Source organism: Mytilus galloprovincialis, chromosome 3 (genome assembly GCF_965363235.1).
Source record: "Mytilus galloprovincialis chromosome 3, xbMytGall1.hap1.1, whole genome shotgun sequence".
NCBI lineage: Eukaryota > Metazoa > Mollusca > Bivalvia > Mytilida > Mytilidae > Mytilus > Mytilus galloprovincialis.
In genome coordinates, this window is record NC_134840.1 from 70,043,169 (window position 1) to 70,068,726 (window position 25,558).

Genomic DNA, 25,558 nt, shown 5'->3' on the forward strand with positions numbered 1-25,558 from the left:
CAAGATGGCTTCCAGCAGGGGACTTGGTTTACCATAGAACCACTGAATTGAATGAAGCAAACATAGCATAAATGCTCCTTTCTTAATGAGGTGCTGACCAAGTGTTGTTACTTTGTAGCCAAATTTTATATTTTTATATGATTTCAAAATCCAAGTAGAATCAGGTGAGCGATACAGGCTCTTGAGAGCCTCTAGTTTGTTCTTATTCCACTTCACCATTGCTTGGAAACTAATGATTGAAACATAAACATTTAACTAACAAAATCAAAGCATGCAAGTCTTGAAATATGCTTTATAATCGTTTCCTAACATCATGTGACTCCTTATATCTCCTAAGTTCTGTCTAATGGATTAGTTTTATAATTCGAATCGATTTTTCCAAAAAATGTGTAATAATTTCATTCTTACAGGAAGAGCCAATGAATGGCACTGTAAATCGGATGAATGACCAGATGCTAAAATTACTGTGTACAGATCATTTAATCAAGTTCCCATGTCTTACAATGTTTGCTGCACTAGAAGCAATGAAAAGTAAGAGTGCTTCTTGCTTACAGTTTGATGTAAGTACTCTTGTCTTAAAAACCACACCACAACAGATGGTAAACATTTTCCTGCCACGTGTTATCTATCTCAAGAAAGCTTCAGCTAGTGGTGGATCTAGAAATTTCCGTAAGGGTGGCACACTGACTGCCTAAGAGTGAACCCGATCCAGTCATACCTCAGTTATTCCCTATATAATAAACCACCCCTATATGTATCAATTAAATCGAAAGTTATGTTTTAATGTTTTTTTTTAAATAAACAATTGCATGTGTATTCGTTCTAAGCATACACCCAAAAACGATCGCGATTCAAAGAATAGAAAAACTGGATGTATAACAGATTTCGGAAAGCGCTCACCTATTTCTATTGGTCAAGCGACTGACTAAATATGAATTCGCGAGCAAAGTAAAATGCTATCATTTAACATACTATTAAAAATTCATGGTACATTTTTATCGGCTAACAGGAAAAAAGTGTGCGACATGTTTGAAAATTGCTCACAAATTACAAATCATTAGTGGCAAGCGGCTGACCAAATATGAAGTAAATGCAGTTCTGCAGTTCCTAACAATATCTGCATTCAGCATATTGTTAAATTTAAAGTTTGAGCAGGCAGAAAGTAGGTGTTTTATAGATCCAAAAAGGTTCCCATATGTTTCCACTCATCACTGGTCAGCTGTTGTCCAAATATAAAATTGGTCTATTTAGAAGTTCATGAAAAAATCACGACGCAAAAAATTGTTAGACAGTCGTATCAAATTCCATTAACTGCAACTCCTGTGTAAATAATTCTTCATCAGAAAAACTCATTGCATTTTGAAACGGTCTCAGTTTATATAGGAAGTAGCTTTTCCCTAGTTATTCAAAACAGTTCTCACTTTACTTATCCAGAATGTTCCGAACAAAATAAAGTTTGTTTCACTGAAAGTTAAATGGAACAAATCACCAAAAGATTGGCAAGACGATAATTGGAATGAGATTATACATACATACATGGACGTATTTGTTGAATTCCCCATACTGCACTACCAGGTTTCAGACAATGAAGTCCTGAAAATGTAAGTTTATGCTCTAATAAAAACAGCATGAGAAACAAATCTACTACTTCTTGTTTTGTATAAATAATTATATGTGGTATCTTTGCAAATGAAAAGACCATCCATCAGAGCCCAAATGATATTCACAGCTATGGGTCACCGTACTGCTTTTTAATTACAAGCAAATCCTTACTGTATAGTCAGGGGTTTAAGTCCCAGACAATGACAAACGTGAAATAATTCAAAAGCGAAAACAAACGTCTAAGGGTTGAAGTCATAAAACTTTGCTCAGTGCTCGGAGCACAAAATTCATGCTCGAAACATGAAAACCAGCATTTTGATTGGTTGATTTTGGAGTATGAGAACAAACAACTGACTCGAAAGTTTAATGACTTTAAGGCCTGATACATGTACAGTTCAATAAACAATTATAGCCAAATCTGACTGCATTCAACCAACAACAACCACAGAATTAGATGCGCATGACGTCGGATAGGCACACATCGAATGTGGCGGAGTTCAACGTTTTATTTGAGCACATTTATTTGTTCTATCGACAAAGAATTACCATCATATTAGAATATCTTTTTGCATCGTTTTATTTTAAAAGTCTATCCATCTAGAAAAGTTAAAGTGAAGGGATACGTCATGAATTAAAAATGCTTTTCATAAACAAAAAAAACCAATTCTAAGTATTTTAATTAAATTATAACGTAACAAGCAGTAGTTTTAAAGCTCTGACTGAATATAAGTTATATATGCTCAGGTGGCAACCGATATCAATAAGATGTGGAGACATACCAAAATCATCGAAAAAGGTTCTGTTTAAAAAAATAAAGAGAGCTTTTGGGAAGCTTACTGAAAATATGAAGGTTGAATACAAAACACCTGTATTTCGTTTTATCAAAAAGTGTGGAGGAGATGCTTCAGAATTTGCAACAAAAGAGGAGGTATGTTTAACGGAGTAAAGCTATTATTATCTCTGTCATGCTAATGATCTCTTTTGTGGTGTTTTCTTCATTTTAGTGTCATATAAGACACGTGTTTAATTAAGTCAAAGCTGTAAGAATAAAAAGGGATCAAATGAAAAATTAGCGAACACAATACACTGAAAAATTATTTTCACTTTAATTTACGCAAACACCCAATTTAACTTTTCTAATGTAACTGTGATCATTGAGGATCGAATTGGAGCAAACCTGGTGTGTCTTGTTCTGATCTCGTTTCTGACGCCAATCTTGATGCAAAGTTCGAGATAGATAAAGATGACGGTTCCTGTACACGACGACCAATTATGCCTCAGATATGCTCAAGCTTTGTACAAGAAACTATAAAGACTACAACAACAACATATCAAACGTTTGTACCATGGAATGAGAAGACGGTTAACCTCGATGAATTCTGGTGTGAACAATATTCACTCGGTTTCGCCATTGTTGCGTTTATTGTAAACACTTACACACATTTCTCGAATTGCTATTGAAATTTTCCCTTGTTATGGAATTGGCTTATTTATTCACTTTTGTGTTCACTACTGATATCATATGATCTAATATCCTGAGTTAAAAATTGGGGACGATTATCGGTGTATGTAAACCCATCATGGATACAAGGGTTAAAATTGTGTACGCCAGACGCACGTTTCGTGTTCAAAGTCAAGACATAAGTGATGCGTATCAAAACAGTTAAAAATTAAGCAAGATAAAGTTCGAAATTATAGTGCACGGAGCCCTAAGTCCTAAGGTTTTCCAAATACAGAGAAGGTAATCTATTTCGTTGATAGAATAATTGTTGTATTTACAATAACTTGATATATTTATATCTTTTTATTAGTATTTCTGTACTCACTTTCTCTGAATCACTACTCAGCTAGGTGTTTCAATACATACACGCATTACGATACCTTACCGTTGGTAGGGGCCGTTTTGAACTTGCAGTGAGTTGTAAGTTTCCCCCGATGTTGAAACCATCAATGCGATTTTGAGATAAAGAAAAGCGGATTTAGATTTTGTTAAACATATTAATTCGATTTTTTTTTTTGTCATTAATAAACCCTCCATAGCAATTATATTTGATTTAGATCAACTACAATTGTACATGTTACTTATTTTTTAACACTTGTTACCTACATACTAGTAACATAAATATGTTATTTGACAATTGATTTAGGAAGTAAACGATTTCAAGCCAGGCGACAGTAAAAGTATGTCTTCTCGGAAGCGAGCTGAAATGGCTAGAAATGTTCCAAAAGTTTTAGATAAAAACCCTTCCGAGTTGACCACAGCGGAAATTATTCAGTAAGTACAATTTTTGGTGATCAAAGCCTCCACAAGGAAAAACATAATGCATCATAATTTAAAAGTGAATGAATCGAATAATCTGGTTTTATAATTGCAATTTGAAATTGCTCCTTAGTACTGTCCCTTAAAGAATAACAGAAAGACTTTCATTTTGTGTGTTTAATGATGAATCCATTATTTGGGCACATCGATAACATCCATTTGCGCGTTGAATGTCAAAGCTTTTATATTGTCATATTTTGTTAAAGGTATATAGAACTTCTGATGTCAAACAGACATTTTCTAAAGCAGCTGAACCCAGATAACCTAAAATTGGCTATATGCGAGATCGGCAAAATGAAAGATTTGAAACTAAAGTCTGTAAGTTTATACAAAAATACAGATTATTAACAAACAAAAAAGTGCTCATGGTCAAAGCTCCTGTATTTGTTTCATATATTATAAGCTTAGCAATAACAATGTTTGCCCAGCTACTAAGGAACATCTGACTGTGACCAACTATTTCCTGATGCTTTTTACTCAACAGCATATATAAGTGATAGATTCTTAATAAATGATACCTAGATTCAATGTTAGTCAAATATTCTTCTTTATCTACAATTTAGAGTTATTCAGTTGAATATGACCATTTAGCAATAACTCGCTGTATTTCTTTTTTTTTTTATCCGAAAATATGTTTGCGAAACTCTTATGCATTATATATAAATCTTGGGTAAAATGAATTATTGTATTTTGTCTGGCGTACTAAAATATAATCATGGTACCTTTGATAACTTCTTTTTTGCCATTGAATTTAGATGAAGGGAGCTATAGAGTTATCACTGTAAAAAAGACCAGCCAAATACGCGAAAGGAAAAAGCAAAATAACCAAAATACTGAACTCCGAGGAAAATTCTAAATGGAAAGTCCCTAAGCAAATGGCAAATTCAAAAAATCGAACACATCAAAAGGATGGATAACAACTGTCATATTTCTGACTTGGTACCGGCATTTTCTTATGTAAAATAATGGTGGAATAAAAATGGGTTAACAACTAGCCGAACCTCTTACTTGCATGACAGTCGTATACAATTCTATTATATTGACAACGATGTACTATGAACAAAACAAACATACAAACAGACTGGTTGCAGTGTATAGTATCCTTAAGCGTTTTGCCAATACACAGGAGCTTTAAACAACTCATACAACTAATACAAGTTGGAGGTTTATCTGGCCATACAATGTTTTATCCACAGTTTTCACGGGGTGGTCCAACGGACTACTTTTTTCAGGTTTTATTGACGTCCCCTTTTTGAATTAACCTTTTAGTACGGTATTTTATTAATGTATGTTAATAACAAAATTGACCTTCGTCTTTAAAGTTTCCCAAAGTATACTTCTCCTTTTGTAATTATGTGTTGTTTCTTCAATTCAACGGATTTTTTGCTGTTATGTACAAAATATAATAACAAACAAGAAGACACAAGTTATAACAACATGAACAGTCATCTCTTAAATATAAATGATAAACTCGTAATGTATAAGTATGAAGCAATGCGACAACAACATCAAACATGAAAACATAGGTATATAGTTATAATAGGTACCAGGCTTATAATTAGATACACTAGACGCGCGTTTCGTCTACATAAGACCCATCAGTGACGGTCAGATCAAAATATTTATAAAGCCAAACAAGTACAAAGTTGAAAAAATAAGTCTACTTCTGTAAATAAAGGCAACAGTAGCATACCGCTGTTCGAAATTCATAAATCGTTAGAGAAAAAAAACAAATCCGGGATACAAACTAAAACTGAGGGAAAAGTAAATATAAGTGAACTATGACACAACAAATACACAACATTAAAATGTTTCACACACAGAAGCGAACTATAATATAACAATAGCCATTTTCCTGACTTGGTACAGGACATTTTAATGGCAATGTTGATTATAACATTAAAATGACAAAATTACATGACAAGACTACAATACAAATCAATTGGAGAAAATCGCCTCGTTGGTATCCTCTTCCTCCTCCTCCTCATCTTTATCCTCATCCTCATCATCAACTATTTTTGTACGTTTTTTTATTTTAAAAATATGTACGTAACCTTCTTTAGCAATAATAGTTCTTCATCATACAGCTTTTGACGTGTTTGTATAATTTCTCTATATAGATATACAAACAGGTAATCTATCTTTTTTTTACACTATCAGGTTATCAAATTCAAACAAGTTATGATGGCGAACATTCCAGAGTATAGGACAATTAATTCTTATGATATATCAAAAGCCCGATGCCTACAACATTTACTGGCAGGTTATAATCGTCATCAAATAGGCAGAATTCCAGATAATGTTATGGCAGCCTCTATCAATGATGGCATTTTAAAAGATGTCAGATTCAGATGTTTTCCTGTAAGTTTTCTAACGACAGAAAAGAGCAATTATTATAACTTCTTTTACACATTAAAGGTTACATTAGGACCAGAGCTCTTACAATACTGTCTCAGAGTGACATGAAAGAGCTATATGTCTAACGACAGAAAAGAACATTAATTATAACAATCCGTAATTTTCATTACGTAAATATTCATAAGAGCTGTTGGCAGAAACCTTGGAGGTTGTGGTACAATCAATTTAAAAAGGACTGATACAATCTGACCGGGGATATTGGTTTTATCCGTCTTTGATCGCTGTTCACTTTTTGTTTGTCGATTTTCCGTCATTTTCATAAGTGAATATAAATTGTTTTGATTTAAACTCCAAATATTTTTGGGTAAAAATTGCATGAAATGCAATTAAATCTTCTAAGGTTTATCATTACTTTTGAGTTACACAAACTCATTGTGCGTTGATCGTAACATTCTATAAATCCTATTCATAAACATTCTAGAAATGTATCACTTAAAAAGATGCTCAGATATAGAATTACAACGTGATGTTTTACTCGTCAAGAAAAATACATAACTTTTGCAAGGTGCAGGAACCTAATATCTGTTCTAGAAATATCAATGATGTCATTGTTAAAGTCATCTTTAAAAATTGGAGTTATCATTATTTCCCTAGAACTGTATATGAACCAAATAAAACCAATGTTTAATCCAATGCAATATCTGATTTAACTTCTACTGATAAATTAAACCATCTTTACCCTTGATTCCTTACAAGCACTTTGATTTTTGCTGTAGATTAAACGTGCCCTTATATATTTCAGTTATTGGTTGTTTGCCTGTGAGAGAGCTTTCACATGTTTAGTCTCATTGGCACTCACACCACATCTGCCTTTATCTATCTTGGATATTAAGTGATAGGACTTATTTCTTTGAAAGGTTTTTGTTTGTGCCAAACAGACAATTCTTAATACGATCATTCAGATAAAATTTCAAAAGCACGCATATATAATCACAGCAAATAAACAAACAGAAATGTCTTTATACGGATCTACATATGATCATACATTGCATTCATGTTTACCATGTGTTTAAATTTACATCCATCTTAATTTAAAAAAATGTTGTTGATGAAACGTACATCTTGGATAATTCGTTATAATTGTTTTTTTTTTTCATTCATTCAGTTATTAGACTTTGAAAGAAAAGATTTTGATAAGGAAAAACGAAGAATTTATTCATATTCCAAAGAAATTTTAAGTTTTATTGACGAAATATTTTTTTTCTCATTTTAGGCACGAGTAATTTTATACAAATTCAAGATTCAGGAAAGTCCCCACGTAAGTATTACATTCCTTTTGAATAAAGGTGTGTGACTATTCCAAACTTGCTGGTTATGTGCTTTGATTGTATAGTCAATTGGTTATGTTTAAATTGCGGTTAATTGCAGAATCTATTCTAGAAATTTTAATGCTGTTGGTGGCAGGCGTCCAAGTAAGAAAAAAAACGAACATGAAAACCTCAAACGTTGAGTTATAGAATTAAACCAAGAAACATGCCTTGTCTGAATTTATATTATTAGTTACATGGTGTGTAAGTGACCTAATTCGATATATATTGGGTCACCCCATATGGAATTTACTGACCCCATATATATCGTATTAGGTCACTAGCACACCGTGTAACGAAATTATTTTACTGACTATCTTCACATGTGATAATTTGACTAGCGGCCTATCAAAGTGATCAAGTCTTCAATACTTAGTATTAAGATATCCTACATCCATTTGTCTATACAGAAAACAAATGCCAACAATAGCAACTTTTTAGCTTTAAATTTGTAAAATGAATTTATTTCAATCGTTCATTACATGTATCCATTGCTTTGTTTGTTGATTCCTTTCAGATTTCTTTTTTTTTGTCTTGAAAGGGAAGTAACCCCGTTATGCCAACAATAACAACTTGTTAGCTTTAATAATGTTTTATGAACTTATTTCAACCTTTCATTATCAATTTCTTTGTCTGTTGAATCTTTTCTAAGGTAAGAAAATAGAATGTTGGTCTTTTCCTTTAAAAAAAAGTGGTTGACATACACTTCACTTGATAGAAACAAAGAAACAAATTTCTTTATAAAAAAAGTAAAATCACGAAAAACCTGAGCTCCGATGAAAATTCAAAACGGAAAGTCCCTAATTATATGGCAAAATCAAATACATCAAACGAATGTATAACAACTGTCATATTCCTGACTTGGTGCAGGCATTTTCTCATGTAGAAAATGGTGGTTTGATCCTAGTTTTATACGTGGCTAAACCTCTCACTTGTATGACGGTCGCATCAAAATATATAACGATAGACTGTAATTATTTTTTTTATATATTGATATATTTTCAAAGAAAATTTTGATAGGGGGAATTAAAAGCAGAAGAGATGATGAACTTTGGAATAATGCTGAGATGTTTTAAAGCCAAACACTGGAAAGATATCAAACCAGAGGAGTTTACTGATGAAGTCATTGAACACCTAGCAACTGGATACGAAATGAGGAACATAAAACCACGGAGAAATGTGATGATAGCCATCTTAGATCTTGTATGTATGCAGTTATATCAGAAATTAAAAAAAAATATATAATTATGGACTAAAACTAAAATTTAGATATACAATTCTATCATCCTCCTCGAATGATTTATCTACCAAAATCCAACAATTTTATCAGTTTGCCCTTTCTGCTGTCTTCTACTTAATACAAATATACTTTGTCTTATCTCCCCATTCATTAAACCACATACTATTCGTGAATTTTAGATATAAGCATCCTATAATTAGACCAAATAAGATTGTTTCATTTAAAATTTAAGATAGCAAACGTAGTTAAGCCTCCGGATTTATTTCTTATGGCATGGAACTTAGGGAAATGTCAATACGGTTGTGAATTTAAAAAAAACAAAACCATAAAGGTTCTGCAAATTATATCATAAGTAAAAATGTTTAAAAAATATTTGGCCAACAAAAACTTATAGATAGGATCCATGATATTTATCAGGCAACACAAAGAGAAGGTGCTATGGATAAATTGGCTGCGACATATCTGGGTTCATTCTTACCAGAAGGAGTAGGAAAAGGTTATATTATTGCTAGACAACTTCATAATGGAATGGAAACAATTATGGAATGTACCTGTGAAGAGGTAGTATATAAAACTTTGCATTTCTTATCTTCGAAAATAACTTACAGTGAGTAAAGTATTTTAGAAGAAAGAGAGTTGATATACATGCATACCATTTAATTGGAATACTCAGTTCGAAGAAATGATATAGTTAATGCTTGATATGGCAATACATAAATCACATAATGATATGTATAGACTATTGTTATAACTAGAAAGCATTCATAGACTTTAACAACAAATAGCTATTTACTAAAAATAGAGTCTCATCCGATAGTTTATTTTGAATAATCAGATGATGAAAAGATCCAACATCATTGATTGTTATCCTGACTTTTTAATTCGAGATTAAGAATTATGAAGTTTTCTATACCTGAAGAAAAATCCGTATATTTAAAACTCAAAAATGTATAAAAACCAAAGCAGTTGAAGACCAACATTGACCTAAATATAATTCATAGCGTAGAACAAAAAACACATGGTTCTACCTGCTTCTGAAATTAGAATCTGAAAAAGACGACAAAGCGTGTCTGCCTGGTTAGAAGCATTATTCCTGTAAGAATGTACAAATTTGGTAAACGTTTATGAATTTTCAAATAAATACACATGGTTCTACCTGCTTCACAAAATAGAATATGAAAAAGACAATTAAGAATGTATGCCTTGTTGAAACCGTTATTCCCGTAAAAAGGTATAAATGTAGAAAACGTTTATGAATTCTCAATTAAAATGAATAGTATAACACCAGAGACAGCTTCATAGAATATTCTAGTTTATCTTTTCAACATCATCACAACCATAAAAGAGGTGCGAAAGATACCACAGGGACAGTCAAACTCATAGATCGAAAATAAACTAACAACGCCATGGCTAAAAATGAAAAAGACAAACAGACAAATAATAGTACACATGACACAACATAGAAAACCAAAGATGTAGCAACACGAACCCCACCAAAAAAAATGGGGGTGATCTCAAGTGCTCCGGAAGGGTAAGCAGATCCTGCTCGACATATGGCACCCGTAAGGTTGTATGTAAATCGATATCACGTATGGAAGTGTTTCTTTGATAAGGTAAAAAACAAAAGAAACAGAGAAGAAATAATCGTGGCAAATAAAGAATAAACAGAAAAAGAGAGGCGAACGATACTAAAAGGGATATTAAAATTAATTTAAAACGCCATGGTTAAAAAAGAAAAAGAAATATCAGACTAACAAAAGTACACAAAACACAACACAGAGGACTATTGAATAAAAAACATAAACTCAAATGAAAGTGAGATAACATAAGATTACATTGATTTAACGTCATGGTAGGTACATAAGAGCTTGTGCCACTAGATCCAAGAGTACTGTTAAATGCAAACGTATGCCATTTTAATCACCTTTAAATTGAAATCAATGTTAACTACGTAACAGGCAAAGATATGTTGGAATGAATTAACAGAGACATTAGGACCTTTGTCAGAATGGGACCCTACATATATTACAAAACTTGTTGGTTCTACGATATGGTATGGAATGGACTTAGCGACTATCGGAAGTATTCCTGACAGCATTCTATATTCATTTCCTCCTGAAGACTTGATGTCTGCAAACTGCAGCTCTTTTAAACAGGTGATTTAGTTATTTTAAAGTCAATTAAAGGGAAATATTTAGACGATAATGATGTATTATTTGTTTGCAAATATGTTATGAATTGTTGTATTTGCATTGGTATTCCAAGTGATTTTGGCAAAATTAAATCAACTACGAAATTAATTTCAATATCAAAATAAAAAATAATTTCTTTGAAAATAATTGCAAAAAGCAGCGTTCCTGTAATTTTTGAGCGGATTGATATATTTTACAAATCACACTATTATATATATTAACAGTGAATGAAAAAGCATTATGTTGTTTGATTGTTTCTTTAGAAAACTGATTTATCCGGGAATACTTTTACGGGAATAGACATATGCCACTTTCAATGAAATATTTATTTAAATATGTATGCAAAAAAAAATTAACAAAAATACTGAACTCCGAGGAAAATTCAAAACGGAAAATTCCTAATCAAATGGCAAAATCAAAAGCTCAAACACATCAAACAAATATATAACAAATGTCATATTCCTGACTTGGTACAGGCATTTTCTTATGTAGAAAATGGTGGATTGCACGAGAAAGTGTTAATCTCAGTTGCAAAAGTATTGAAAAAAATCTTTTATCTCTCCTGATGAAGGTCAGAACAGAAAAGCGATTCAGACGTATGAAATTTATAACGTGTTGTTTTATGTAGTCTTTATGTTATTCAAATAAAACCGTTTGGAACTATAGAACTGATAATGGCCCATGCAAAACAGTTCCTTAATTGACTTGCTGCTATATTAAGTTACAATTATTTACAGATTGAACTCATGTTTAGAAGATCAAGAATTGTGAGGGAGGAAGACTCTTTCACCAGTAATACATTGATAGACTATGAAACAGAAGTTAATCCAACTAAGGGACTACAGTGGTTTTATAATGCATCGTAAGAATAATTCTAACGCTACATTTTATATTCCCAGCTGCTATAATCGAAAGGTTAGGGATTCGAAAAACATCCTAACTTTTATAATGTTTAAGCTGCTAAATAATGTTTTTTCCCCCTAATTCTACATCGGAGGATTTGTTCGTGTATTCCATCTTAGTTCAGACCTTCTGAGGATTTATACATGCGTACACAAAGTTGCTCTTAAATGTCGTTATTTGGTGTCTAATGTAAAATTAGACCCCTTTTCATAAATTGAAGTTTTGCAGAAATCCCGACCCATTTGTATATTTCAATGCACAATGTTAGTCTATTTATGTATTTCTCAATTGTCTAACATGACTTTGAACGACTTTTTCACTTGTAATAATTGAAATTACATTGGATTGTTTCAACTCGATTGTAGCATTAATCAGATATATAAAGTGATAATTTCAGCAAGACAATTTTGGTTTTTAATCTCTTCATATTTGGGAGAGATATACCTCTCATGAAAAATTGCACACAAAAAACGAATTTGGTGGAGTAAAGTTGGCACCACTAATTGTAAAATGGTCATAAAATGATTAGGTGGATATAGCAACTTCTTCATGTAAATATTAATCAATGTTAATAAAAAGATTTTAATTATAAAATACACGATCACGTTCTAAAATTCAGTAAAAAAACAGTTCTAAAAAACAGTGAAATGGGGTTCATAGCCGTCATATAACATATCATGTAGAAGTTTTCGTCATGATGAACATGTTGTGAAAATTGTGGTAAACACAATTTCATGGTGAACTACCATGAGCAAAGCCTAAACGTTACTTTAAAGACAAACAAACACGAATCCCAATAATACTGGTACTAAACAGGAATCAGTGAATCGGAAAAATAGCAGATCTGTCTTCGCTCATGGCGTCAATACTGTTGCACATGACATTTGAAAAGTCGCATATAGGTCGTATTCGAAGATTTGTCAAGAATGAGAAAAGAAGGATGAAATTGTAAAAAGTGAGGAAAACAAAGGGGGAGTCAATAAAAACATGTCATCTTTGTCAAATAAAGGCAACAGTAGTATACCGCTGTTTGAAATTCATAAATCGATTATTCCGTATTGTTTAATTTTCTTCTTATTTTTTCTTCTTCTACAGTATCAATACGTTAAAACTCATATTACATGATAAAACTATTAAGAAATATATGTATTGCATATACAAATTTAAGACGATTAAGTTTATTTTATAATGTCAATAATGTGAATTGGGTTTTCCTCAATCTTTCACTTGAAACTGTGAAAAACGACAGAATGAAGAAAATCTGTTCAAAATGACGTATTTTAAAACACTGTTGATTTAAAAATGACCTTGATTACAACCATGCATACTACATACTCTTATTCTTCTAGAATGGCCGACTTGAGAAAGTATAACGAGGAAACTCGGGAACAGATCTGTGTAGAATTGGGTGCAGTTGACATTTCTCGAGTTTCAATACAAGATATACGTGAGATAATACAGATTTGCCCATGGTGTACGGTATGTCTATTTAGTAATTGTGAGGACAGGGAAATATTCTCATCCAGAAATCGGGAAATATAAACTACAAGAATCCTATTTCTGGTTAAAGAAAGTGTTCTTTCTGAATCTAGATATTAATTAGCAACTTGAACAACACCAATTTTGATCATTGAGAAGCTTAATATTCCTTTTACAACACAACGCAATTAAAACGTTTAGCTGACTTTACAGAGTTATCTCCCTATAGTATTAGGTACCACCTTAACTGTCATATTCCTTTCTGTCATACAGGATTTTTTTCGAGAGAAAATATGGTGGATTAAACCTGGTTGGTGTTGATCTGAAATTCACGTATTCCCTACGAGTTTTTGCAAATAATTTAAAAAAAAATGGAAAACAAAAGCAGATATAGTTTGAAAAAAATGTTTTGTGTTTTATAGTTTTTCCATTAATGATTTAAAAAATTTCAGCCAAGCGTTATAACCAATGAAATATTCGAAAAATGTGGTACTTTAATGTGTGGGTTGTCAAGGAGCCAAATTATGAATATTGATGCAGATGCTTTTAAGACGCATGCAAAAGATCTGTGTGAAAAATGTCCATGGAACAATGAACATAAAAACGTCCTAATCAGAGCAGGCATGCAATCAGAAGCAATTAAGTAAGTTTACTATCGCAATTGTGCATAATATGTATCTGAAAGAACATTTTAAAGCAATAATTTATTTGTTCTTTTCAAGTTTGCTAAATAAGAATTTCATCTGGAAATCTGAAAACAATCAATATTTCTATATTAAAGTATGAATAATTTAGATCATAGAAACAGTTTTTTTTTGTCTCAAATAGCTGTATATAAGCAAATGAAACCATCTAATACCGATTTTTAGAGTTTCTGTACATTGAGCCTGTGAAATTTTTTTTCAGGGTTACCCTATGTAGGCTGGTATTATACATTATAGGAATAATGGAAATCATTAGGGTTTTTTGATAAGGTCAAGTCAGACTAATTAACGTTGGGTCATGTTATGAGTCTTGGTCAAGCAGATTTTATTTCACACTTTTTACTTCGGATTTTAATGACAAACTACGGATACACTTATATATTTTCAAAATACATGTACCAGTCAAATAACAATTCTATGTTGCCATTTAGTATTAGTCTAAAAAATATGTAATTATCGTTAAAAATTGAAAAGTAAGTGTATCCCATTCATGCCAATTACCTTGTCCAAAATTTTAATCACTCTAATATTATAGTTCTGATACAATTGATATATTTATATTAACATCTGTATACAGTCTTACATCCAAACCCAAGAATTTGCATTCAAATGATGTTGAATAAAAACCTCTGGCTCACATGTGCCTGTGCATTTTCCTAAAACTTTTAAAGTTTAACAATTTTTATTTACAAACATCTGTTTGTTAAGTAATATTATCGGTCGACTTATCACCATGAAATGACAGATTTATAGCCCTTCTAATTGAGAGAAGATATGAAATTTTCACTTTTCTTGAGCAGGATGTAGGACTGTATCTTTATATACAACCACAATTTTTAATGGTATGATCCCTTTGAATATGTTTCAGTTCATCTATGCCGAGTTTCACAGAAGTAGATATTTGTACTTTAGGTACATGCACCAAGTCTTTGTCAAAAGAGCTGCTGGAGTCTATTCCACTGGTAAGTACATTGCATGGCAATACCTTATGGTACATCTTATGAACTTCTTATGGAAATGTAAATTGCATTAATAAACACACATGTTAAAGCAGAATCATTTGTTAAAATACATGTAAAATGATATATATTATAAGAAAACGAAAGTGAACGATTTAATATCTAGATTTTTTTGTGGTCTTTAATAGCAGAATTCTACATTTTAAAGATTTTTTATTTCAATTACAAATATATTAATTTCAATTTACCGAATAAAAATGACAGTGAAGATATGATTAACATGACACATAAAACATGTTTATAATCCAGAAAGCGCTTTAGACACATGAAATTATAAAGTGTAATTATTTTTATTATTTTTTTATCTACAACAAAAAAATTATTTTTATTATTTTTTTTATCTACAACAAAAAAATTAATTTCATTAGGGTTCGTTCGGTAAATAGATGCACGGACAATATGCGATGATTATTATTTATCCATTTTTTAAAATCTCCTCTTTAGTAACAGGTCAAAATGTCATTAGTATTTAACGGTTTCAATTATTGAAAAACACCACAAAAGTTCGTCATTTAATTCTTAACGTGTGACAGACCTTTGTCTTGGAAACCTTGCTGGAAGTCATGTTTTTATCTTCTTTTTGAAAATGCACACCCAATGTTAATCAACCTTCAAAGCACTGCTAAATACCAACAAAAAATAGCTTTAAATTCGAATTTTACATTTTCAATGTTCCTTATTATAACAACAAAAAAATGCGCGGTGGCATTGAAATGTGCAATTCATTGTTCGAGATTAATCCTTGACTTTCACTTGTGTGACTTTATACAGCTTTTACATTTAATATGTGATAGAAAGTAGGGACGGGGCATAGAAGGTGAATGTTGAGGTCAATATGTGACAGATTAAATTAAGTTACAAAATTTTGATATCAGTTATGCAATGTATAACATGTGAGATAAAACAACTTTAGAAATTTGGTGTTCCCTATAAGCTTTTTTTCTGGATTTCCCTTCATCTTGAACATTTTTTTTTCAAATGAAAACTATGGATGTAAAAGTACCTAAATAAACGAGGCGCTATATAACTTAACGAAATAAAATTCTGAACAAAACATCCTCTTTTTAATCAGGAAATGCTGTATACCTCAAATGAATGTATCACAGAGAGTAGTGAAAAGAAGAAATCGAATATGCAACAGCGTATGACGCGTGGAATTAAGAAAGATCTTTCGGACGAGGAGAAGACCATGGAGAAAGAGGCAGAAGTCGACTATAGCGGTGTACTGTTAAAATCAGTAGATCAGATGCTTCAAGATTCACTGTATGGTACTAGTAGGAAGAAAAGATCTGTAGGTAAGGTAACTGACTTTGACTAGGAGTTTATGATCCAGTTGAAGAAAGTCATTGTACATAGTCACATTGAAAAATTAGAAAAGAATATGTTGCAATGATAAATTGGAAGAAAGTAGAAATCTAAATTACTGACGCGTACGGTAAAGTTATTTGTAAACATTATTCCAACAGTAGTTTAAATTTTAAAAAAAATTGATAATACGCCCGTGAAGCTCGGGTTGATCATCTGGCGGTTGGGGCATCAACCTTCGTGAAAGGGGATTTATAAGAATCGGGTAAAACATGCAAATTGCCTATTCATAGTAATGTAGAGGGTTGTGGTAAACATTTTACAACTCCTCCAAAACCGGAGAATGGATTTCAATCAAGATCTATATGGCCAACTGAAAAATCGTAGCAAGTTCGGAGAACTAATTGTTATTAGATTTACTTTCACATAATGCCATTCTACATCAACTATGTTACGTTTTGTTCATAAACATTTCTGTGGTTTCCATTTATAAACTGAGATTTGACCCATTCATATCATAAGAAATGAATATCTCATGTTTACAACTCGAATCGAATTGATTTCTGAGATTTCCATTCAAAAGCTTATTATACTGTGTTAAATTCTCCCATCCGCACCTCTTAATTCAGTAAATGGATTCCATTCTAACGTTTAGGAATTCTTTATGACATTATACCCTAGACGACTTTCCAAGTCGTGCATATACAAGTAAACTTCATATGTCACAATGGTTATGTTATTTCGTCAAAGAAGGAACCGATCATTCGATGATGTTGTTACGCCGATTGACACCGAGGCAACCTATTTAATCTTTAAAAATAATAATTGAGCTTGGTTTATTGTGAACCTCCTACATAGCTTTGAATGGTGGATCTGAAAACATTTTGGGTACGTTTTACTAAAGATAACTTAATTGCCATTGATTTATTTGTAGAGGAGTACCCTCTTTGAATCAGCAATTTTTCAAATTCCCTATTCAGTTCAGCTTTACTTTCGCGCAATCTTTATCTTTATCATTATGCTATTGTACACTTGTTTTTTGGAACCAGATGATTTTGGGGTTTCCTTTCCAAAGCATGGCCTTTTCTAACGCATTATTTGGGAGGTATCCATATCATATCCGTATACATGTAGTGAACCTCTTGTTGCAATGTATTGAAGTTTACAATTTAAACGATTTACATGTACTTATATTTTGAGGTTCATCTGACGAGACCATTTCGATTCAGCAACTCTTTAAACTGCTAAATTACATTTCTTGAATCTTATAATCTTACAACCATACACTGCTATTGTGTTCCACTCTTGTTATTAAAATCAAATAGTTTTGGAGTTTGTCTTAACAAAACATATATTTTAATACACATATAAACATACCTGATCCATTTAAAGTAAAAGTAAAGGAAGGTTTTGTGTTGTTTGCTGATAGTATCTTTTCCAATCCGTACAGGCTTTACCTTGACTTGTGATGCGCTAGCGGAACTTGGAGATGGAGTGATAGCTTTAACTGTTGAAGATATAGGTTCAATTCCAGACGATGAAATCACAAATTGCCTTGAAATTCTTGGAGGCGTTTCAACATGGAGTATTGAACAGAAGAGAGCTATTTTAACTTTACTTCAAAAGCAAACGGTAATAAGTTATTTAGTTGAAAAGTAAACGATAAAACACAAAACAGCATTTGAATTAGGTATATTAGTATGCAATACTAAGTATATGATCCTCATTTAAAGCCTTATTTCACATCCCTAAAGAATTTAAAACTAATTGGATTTCACACCAACAAAATACTTTTTTCACAATGACAAATTTAAGAATATGATGTTACTAAACGGAGAAAAAATAAGATAACAAACGTCAAAGAAAGTTCTAAACGGAAAATCCCTCTTCAAATGGCAAAAATGTATCAAAACTGTGAAAATAGATTGTGTTCTATTGTAAGAATACAGGTAAATTAATTAATGTTTCTTTAGTCTTCTCTATGTATTATATCATGAAGTAGATTTGTAAAAATGAAACGAGAATATAAGTGATCGACTTTGATGAAAATATGAGTCTCAGAATGAATTTCGTTTTCACCGTTTTTACTTCAGGTATTCGGACAGCCTGGAACATGGACCTCAGACACATTATCTTCTGCTGGTGCTATCATTCAAGGAATGACCATCGATGAAATAAAATCATTGCAACTTGATGTTGATGCAATGGAAGTATTAGGAGAGCAGGATGGTTGGACGGAAGCTCAGGTATACTGAAACTTCAATAATATAGTTATCGTTATATCTTTTATCCTCTGTCGTTTCGATCATAAATGTATAAATTGCACTTAGTACATATGCACTTAATATAATATAATAATTCAAATATACTTTCTAATGGGTTCGCGCAAATGTGCTTTTCAAAATATCAGCATTTATTTTTACAAAGACCATCTATAACTTATTTCTATACTTCTAGTTAAAAGTTAAAATCATGCGACCATGCCTGATGACGTCACATACAAATAACACAACTTTTGTTCAAATTTTAAACAGGAAGGATCAAAATCATTAGAGAAACAGATTATATCACACAAACTCGTGTATCACTATATTTTTCAACTCTCAATAGTAAACGTAAATCATTTTAAAAGCTCGCCTGTTAATTGTCTGTAGGAGATATATCGTACCACTTGTTGCAGTATCACCTAAATCTCTGTTTATTCTGCAGAAAAAAGAAGCATTCCAGCGATTCTTGGATTATTACAAAAATGGTCAGCATGTAAACGCTTTGAGTGCAGCAGAAATCAGCATTTTGGGCCACTTCACATGTGGAATGACAACGGATCAGATAGCGACGATCCATCACACCACCTATTTGTAAATAATTATAGATATGATTCATGTTTTGTCATGTATTTTTTTTATTTCTGCCATACACTATAGTTCATTAATATAATCGTGTGGATGTTTAACTTTGAATATAAAAGTAAGAATATGCGGCATGATTGCAAATAAGACAACTACTTAGTAACTACAAGTGACCAAGAGGCAATGGTGTAGACAACTTATAATAGGTCACCGTACGGCTATCTTTAATAATCAGTGGGACGCATACAGTTGCTAAGTTTCATCTTAAGTAAACAATACCCAGGTTTATATCACAAAATCTACTCTGGGTATAGACAAACCGATGCGTTTATGTAAGTTTTTTAAGGCGTGACTGGACTCGGATAATAGTAAATAAAAGTTATACGAAGTTTATGCTTCAGAAAATTAAAAACTTGTATGGATTCTGATGTGCATTTTTCCAGTCTGTAGAAGATAGCAAAATAAACTAAGCAAAATAAACTAACAACTGAGTTTCATTTGATATGATCCACTCAGTTGCACAGTTTAAATCACCTATTGTTTTGAGATGTCTTTTATCCATCTATTGCCCAATTAAATCAATACAACTTACAAATGGTAAAGTTGATATCACCTCTTCTTAAATTTTACGGACGCCATCACGAGTTGGTTGACCGTTATGGAATATCCGTTTCACAGAAGATATCGGATATGTTCCTTATGTCATAACTACTACAATCCCATTCCATTTTCACGAATGTGACCTACCTAATTAGAGTATTTACTGGGTTTGTTATAACATGATCAAAATGTGGAGCAGGATCTGTTTACCCTTCCGGGGCATCTCAGATCACCCCCAGGTTTTGGTAGGCGTTCGTGTTGCTTAGTCTTTAGTCTTATATGTTGTGTCTTGTGTACTATTACTTGTCTGTTTGTCTTTATTTTTCTTTTTAAGCCATGGCGTTGTCAGTTTTTTTTTTATCTATGATTTTAAATGTCCGTCTGCTATCTTTGGTTCCTCTTTTTTAACAACATTTATTATATGAGTGGAGCATCTCTAACCTCTTTACTAACTTGTTTTTTTTACACATTCCGCAGATTTCCATGTACGTGTACACAGCTTTGTCTATACTCAGGGTGAAATTTTTGGTGTAAATACGGCCATGTTTGGCTATGATGAAATCAAAAAGGCTCAACGTTACTATTTTTTTCGTTTTGAATTTCATTTTAATCTCTTGCATTCAAATGAATATGATATGATAATATTACGACAGGTTCCGAATAGATTTTGTTTTGGTCTTGACATAATTCATTGGATAAACATGTATTTTCATAGATAAGAATACGTGTAATAAGTATACAATAAATAAGTTTAAAATAAATATTAAATAATAAATATACAAAGCAATCGATATTTCGAATACCATCTATCCTTCATATTATTATCAATTTTCCAATGTGAACTGATGACTTATTCTGACCTAAGAAATGATTTATATATATATATATATATATATATATATATATATATATATATATATATATATATATATATATATATATATATATATATATATATATATAACATGACTAAAAGTTTAAATTCTCTCTTACAGACAAAGTTCACCTTGAAATTTGGCAGTGTTTCGTATGCGTCTATGTATTTTTTTACAATACCTTTATAATAACGAAAGTGAGAAACAAAAGTACTCCAAATATACTTGAGAAAAAAAAAACACGAGTATACCGGTATGCTGTTTCATACAAATACTGCTCTTACTTTAGAACAAGTATCACACAGTTTAATCATATGTTTATTCGGTCGATTATATTTTCAGAAATGCGTCAGAAGCTATTGGACAAGTGACAAGCTGTAATGAACTACAATTTATTGAGTGGGCTAAACTTGCCAAACTAGCATTTGGTGATGATGTATCGACCTGGGATACGTCTACCATTCAGAGAGTTGGCACAGTCATTGGTATATTTTACATTTACTCCTTTATGAAATGATAATGAACGAATCTATAAGATTTATATGCCTTATTTATGGGCATTATGTTTTCTGGTATGTGTGTTCGTCCGTCCGTTCGTTCGTTCGCCCGTCTTTCCCGCTTCAGGTAAAAGTTTTTGGTCGAGGTAGTTTTTGATGAAGTCCAATCAACTTGAAACTTAGTACACATGTTACCTATGATATGATCTGTATAATTTTAATGCTAAATTAGAGTTTTAACGCCATTTTCAAGGTTCACTGAACATAGAAAATGGTAATGCGGATTGGGCATCCGTGTATTAGGGACACATTCTTGATCTCATGATTGTTAATGTATCCTCTTCTGTGTCCTCCGACCATGAATCAAAATAACTATGCAACCAGTAATAACAGATTAATACTTTTGATGTTATTCATACCACAAGACGTCAATCGTGTTCCTTTATGTCATTACATTGTTATTTGATTATTTTATTGTATGTAACCGTCAAATGTCAAATAGGCCTTACTGGTTTTTCTCTCTGTTCATCTGAACAGTTACAAACAGTTTAAAAAACAACTAGTTCTCAACTTTGAAAGTGAAATATATAGGTTCTTTAATTTCTGCGTACATTTGTTAAGTGAACTTGATTAGAAATAAGAAGATACGACAACAAAATTGGTCACTTTTGTAATGCACACGATTCAGGCACAAGTGATCTCGAAATTTATTTGTATCAACATCCTCTATTCATTTGTATCAACATTATTTATCAATTCATATTTTTGAATGTATTTAACTCCTTCTCGCAAAGTTGACCCAAATGACAATTTTTACTGTTCTGGTTTCGATTTAAAATTTAACAAATGTTGTTTTTTTTTTTTATATTTGACTTCCCGAATTCGGGTTTATGATGTGAGGTAATCAAGAGAACTACAAATCATCATCATGGAGTTGCCTTTATATATAAATAAAAAAGAAGATATTGGCTTTTTACAGGCGGCCTTAAAGAAGAGGATATTCAAAAGCTTTCTGAGGATCACATTGATAGCATCAATCCAGATCACATCACATATATTCCAACGTCTACATTTGAGGTTTGTAATTAAACATAATTCCCCAAACAACAGACAGTGAATGTTTCGATAATAAATAAAAAAGATACAATGCATAAGCGTTTGTTCGTTAAAAAAGATACCATGAGCTCAGAAAATAATGAGCCTGAAATCACAGCAGCTGTTTAAATATTTTACATTATCTTTCTACGCTGTGTCAAATTTTTCATATTTTGTGGTAAAATCAAATTCATAGACGACAAACAAAGTAGGACAGTAAACTTAAAGTTAAACAGAGAGGGTGCAAATATCACTAAAAACTCTTCAATTCCCGAAGAATTAAATGCCAATTTTCTTTCAAAAATACAATTACCCATAAAAGAGGGACGAAAGATACCAAAGGGATAGTCAAATTCATAAATCTAAAACAAACTGACAACGCCATGGCTAAAAATGAAAGACAAACAAACAACAGCACACATGACACAACATAGAAAACTAAAGAATAAACAACACGAACCCCAAAAAAGTGTACTACTTGCATGAGTATAGATACATATCATGATAATGTATTATCTACATATCTTACAGAAATTTTCTAAAGAACAACTAGGCTTTTTCTCTTCAAGCCAAGCCCAGTCTACAACAACATCTCAGTTAGAAGCTTTAAACCCAGAACAATTATCTGTTCTAGTTCGTATCGCATCAACAGTTGATGCTGGCATTCAAGCATCTCAGAATCAAGGTGGAAGCAATTATGCCGGCAGTTTCGGTAAGTTGTGAAATTTAATGTATCTTGTCTATTATAATTACACATTTTTTTCAATATTACAAGTATACTTGTTAGGAAATTAACTTAACAGGGGATTATGGGGTTATGTTTTTTTCTTTAAAAATATTCTGAACTCCTATTTCAAATTGATGGAATAATAATGCAGTCAAGTAGATGGAAAAATATAATATTCTGAATTCAGATTTCTTCCATACATGCACCTTACAGTGTTAAATTTTGTAAAAACAAATATTTGATTGATAACGTCAAAAAAGTTTGTAATAATTGTTCACCTTAGCGTTTTGCACGAAAAAAGAATTCTGAATAAAAACCCGTCCCTTGACGTTAAAAGGTTACTCCCTTAAATATTTATACATTTATATAATTGTTCAAATTTAAAAGATCACCCCAATCTATTTGAGATTTATCATGTAATAATCTTTAAACATAGTATTTTGTCAAGGATATACAACAAGGACAACTGAAAAAGCAAATTTGATTAATTAATCGAACGATGAAAGTGGTTTTAACGAACTTGGCTGCCCATTAGGGTCTTGTATGGTCGTTCAATATAACAAAACAAAACAGTAGCTAAAAGTTGACATACTACAACTAAAAGAAAAATAAGAATTTACTTTGTGTACTCAGAAAAAGTTTTTTCACCTGCTCAACCGATTTATTTACCACGAGCATAGCACATATCCAGGAAAAAGTTCTACTATTGTAAATCTTAAGAAATGCCAGTACTGCAGAGGATGGTGTACGTCTTTCAGTATACGTCAATTTTTGTCCTTTTTTCAATTATCATATTCCTTCCAAAGCAATCAATCAATACTCAATGACAAATAAACTTATTTGTAGCTATTGATTTTGTTTAGCTGAGGTAATTCTCATTGGCGAAGCAATATGTGTTATATATTTGTATATGCCCCAGCTAGGGGCATTATGTTTTTCGGTCTGTGCGTCCGTTCGGCAGTCCGTCTGTTCCGTTTCAGGTTAAAGTTTTTGATCAAGGTAGTTTTTGATGAAGTTGATTCAACTTGAAACTTAGTACACATATTCCTTATGATATGATCTTTCTAATTGCTTGCTAAATTGGAGTTTTTATTCGAATTTGAACCCGATTGTGCGAGTTAGGCACTATACGTTGGACACACTCTTGTTTCTCTGTAAAATAATCCCTTCATTTAACAAACTTTCAAGGGTTACAAATAACTGCCATGTAATACTATCAAATTTATTATAAGTACTACAGCGATTGTTGCGAATAATGTACTTACGTGTTGCAACTGGTGAGGTTTTTTTTAACTTTACAAGGAGCTGCTGTAAACACAGCATGGTTTAATACAAGAATTCAATACGTTTATGTCTGAATCTTTGAAGAATTTTATTAGAGCAGTATTACTTTCAGTACTTGAAAACGCTAAACCAGTTTTAAGTAAGATTTAACTTAATTTGCAATTTGCCAAATTATTTGTTGAAACCTGCATAATTACTCAGTATTAATCTTTATGATGAACAGAACTACAAAACATGATGAAGATAATTAATGTGAATAGTTAATGTATGGATGTACACTATATAATAACATATGTGAATATTGTAAATGCATAGTTTTATTAATTTTTTTAATTTTTGTTTATGCAAGGCAAAGGTAACTATTCGGAAAGACTGTCATCAAGTTGGATAGGTACAGTGATATTGGTTTGTTCTGGGATCCTACTTTATTATTAGATGGAAGCAGTAACGAAACATTTTTCTGATGTTGAATGAAAACCGACCTATGATATGGAAACGGACTATGGTTATGAATTTTTGTCTTCAACATTTCAGAAAATTAAGAAATAAAAATATTTGACTTATTAAAAGACTGTCGCGTAATGAACAAATAATTGACTTACCGATATTTTGAAATCTTCTGTGGTCATGTTTTCAAGTTAGGAATGCATCTGAAAAATAAATACTACGTATCATCCACTGTAGATAACCTTCTACGTATTTAGACTTGTGAAACATTGTTAAAGGTCGTTCAATTCCTGACTGTAGATAACCTTCTACGTATTTAGGCTTGTGAAACCTTTTTAAAGGTCGTTCAATTCCTGACTAGTTGGACACATCAGTATGACTGCTTAGGTTAGATCTTTGGGTTACTTTGGTAGTCAAATAGTGAATTGATTTCTGCTTTCTGAGATGTTTAAGAAGTTGTTTTTATTAATTTGTACAAATGTTGCTTTTTTTTATTAATTGTATTATTGTGAGTTGAGTACCAAGCATTTTTTTTCAAAGTTTGCAAAATGGATATCTTTTTTTTTTAAATTGACAAATAGTATAACATGTAATAAATTGTCCTCCATTCTCCAAATATAACTTGGTTTTCAGTCAGTATTTTTCTCTTTGTCAACAAAATGTGCATTTTTTTGTGTATATAAATAATTCAAATG

At 31.8% G+C, this 25,558-nt stretch overlaps 2 protein-coding genes across 2 annotated transcripts; both read left to right on the top strand.

Annotated features, from left to right (window-relative positions):
- The first annotated feature begins 7,559 nt into the window (after positions 1 to 7,559).
- Positions 7,560 to 11,052, top strand: LOC143066781 (uncharacterized). The gene is made up of 4 exons (XM_076239592.1): positions 7,560 to 7,598; positions 8,668 to 8,850; positions 9,305 to 9,448; positions 10,846 to 11,052. Exons 2-4 carry the CDS (start codon positions 8,689 to 8,691, stop codon positions 11,050 to 11,052), a joined length of 513 nt encoding a protein of 170 aa, XP_076095707.1. The 5' UTR covers positions 7,560 to 7,598; positions 8,668 to 8,688.
- Positions 11,053 to 11,823: 771 nt separating this feature from the next.
- Positions 11,824 to 25,383, top strand: LOC143066546 (uncharacterized). Its single transcript, XM_076239441.1, has 12 exons — positions 11,824 to 11,941; positions 13,332 to 13,461; positions 13,914 to 14,104; positions 15,034 to 15,127; positions 16,257 to 16,479; positions 17,940 to 18,121; positions 18,583 to 18,735; positions 19,199 to 19,347; positions 21,156 to 21,298; positions 22,290 to 22,387; positions 22,937 to 23,117; positions 24,766 to 25,383. Exons 1-12 carry the CDS (start codon positions 11,826 to 11,828, stop codon positions 24,849 to 24,851), a joined length of 1,746 nt encoding a protein of 581 aa, XP_076095556.1. The 5' UTR covers positions 11,824 to 11,825; the 3' UTR covers positions 24,852 to 25,383.
- Positions 25,384 to 25,558: the final 175 nt, after the last annotated feature.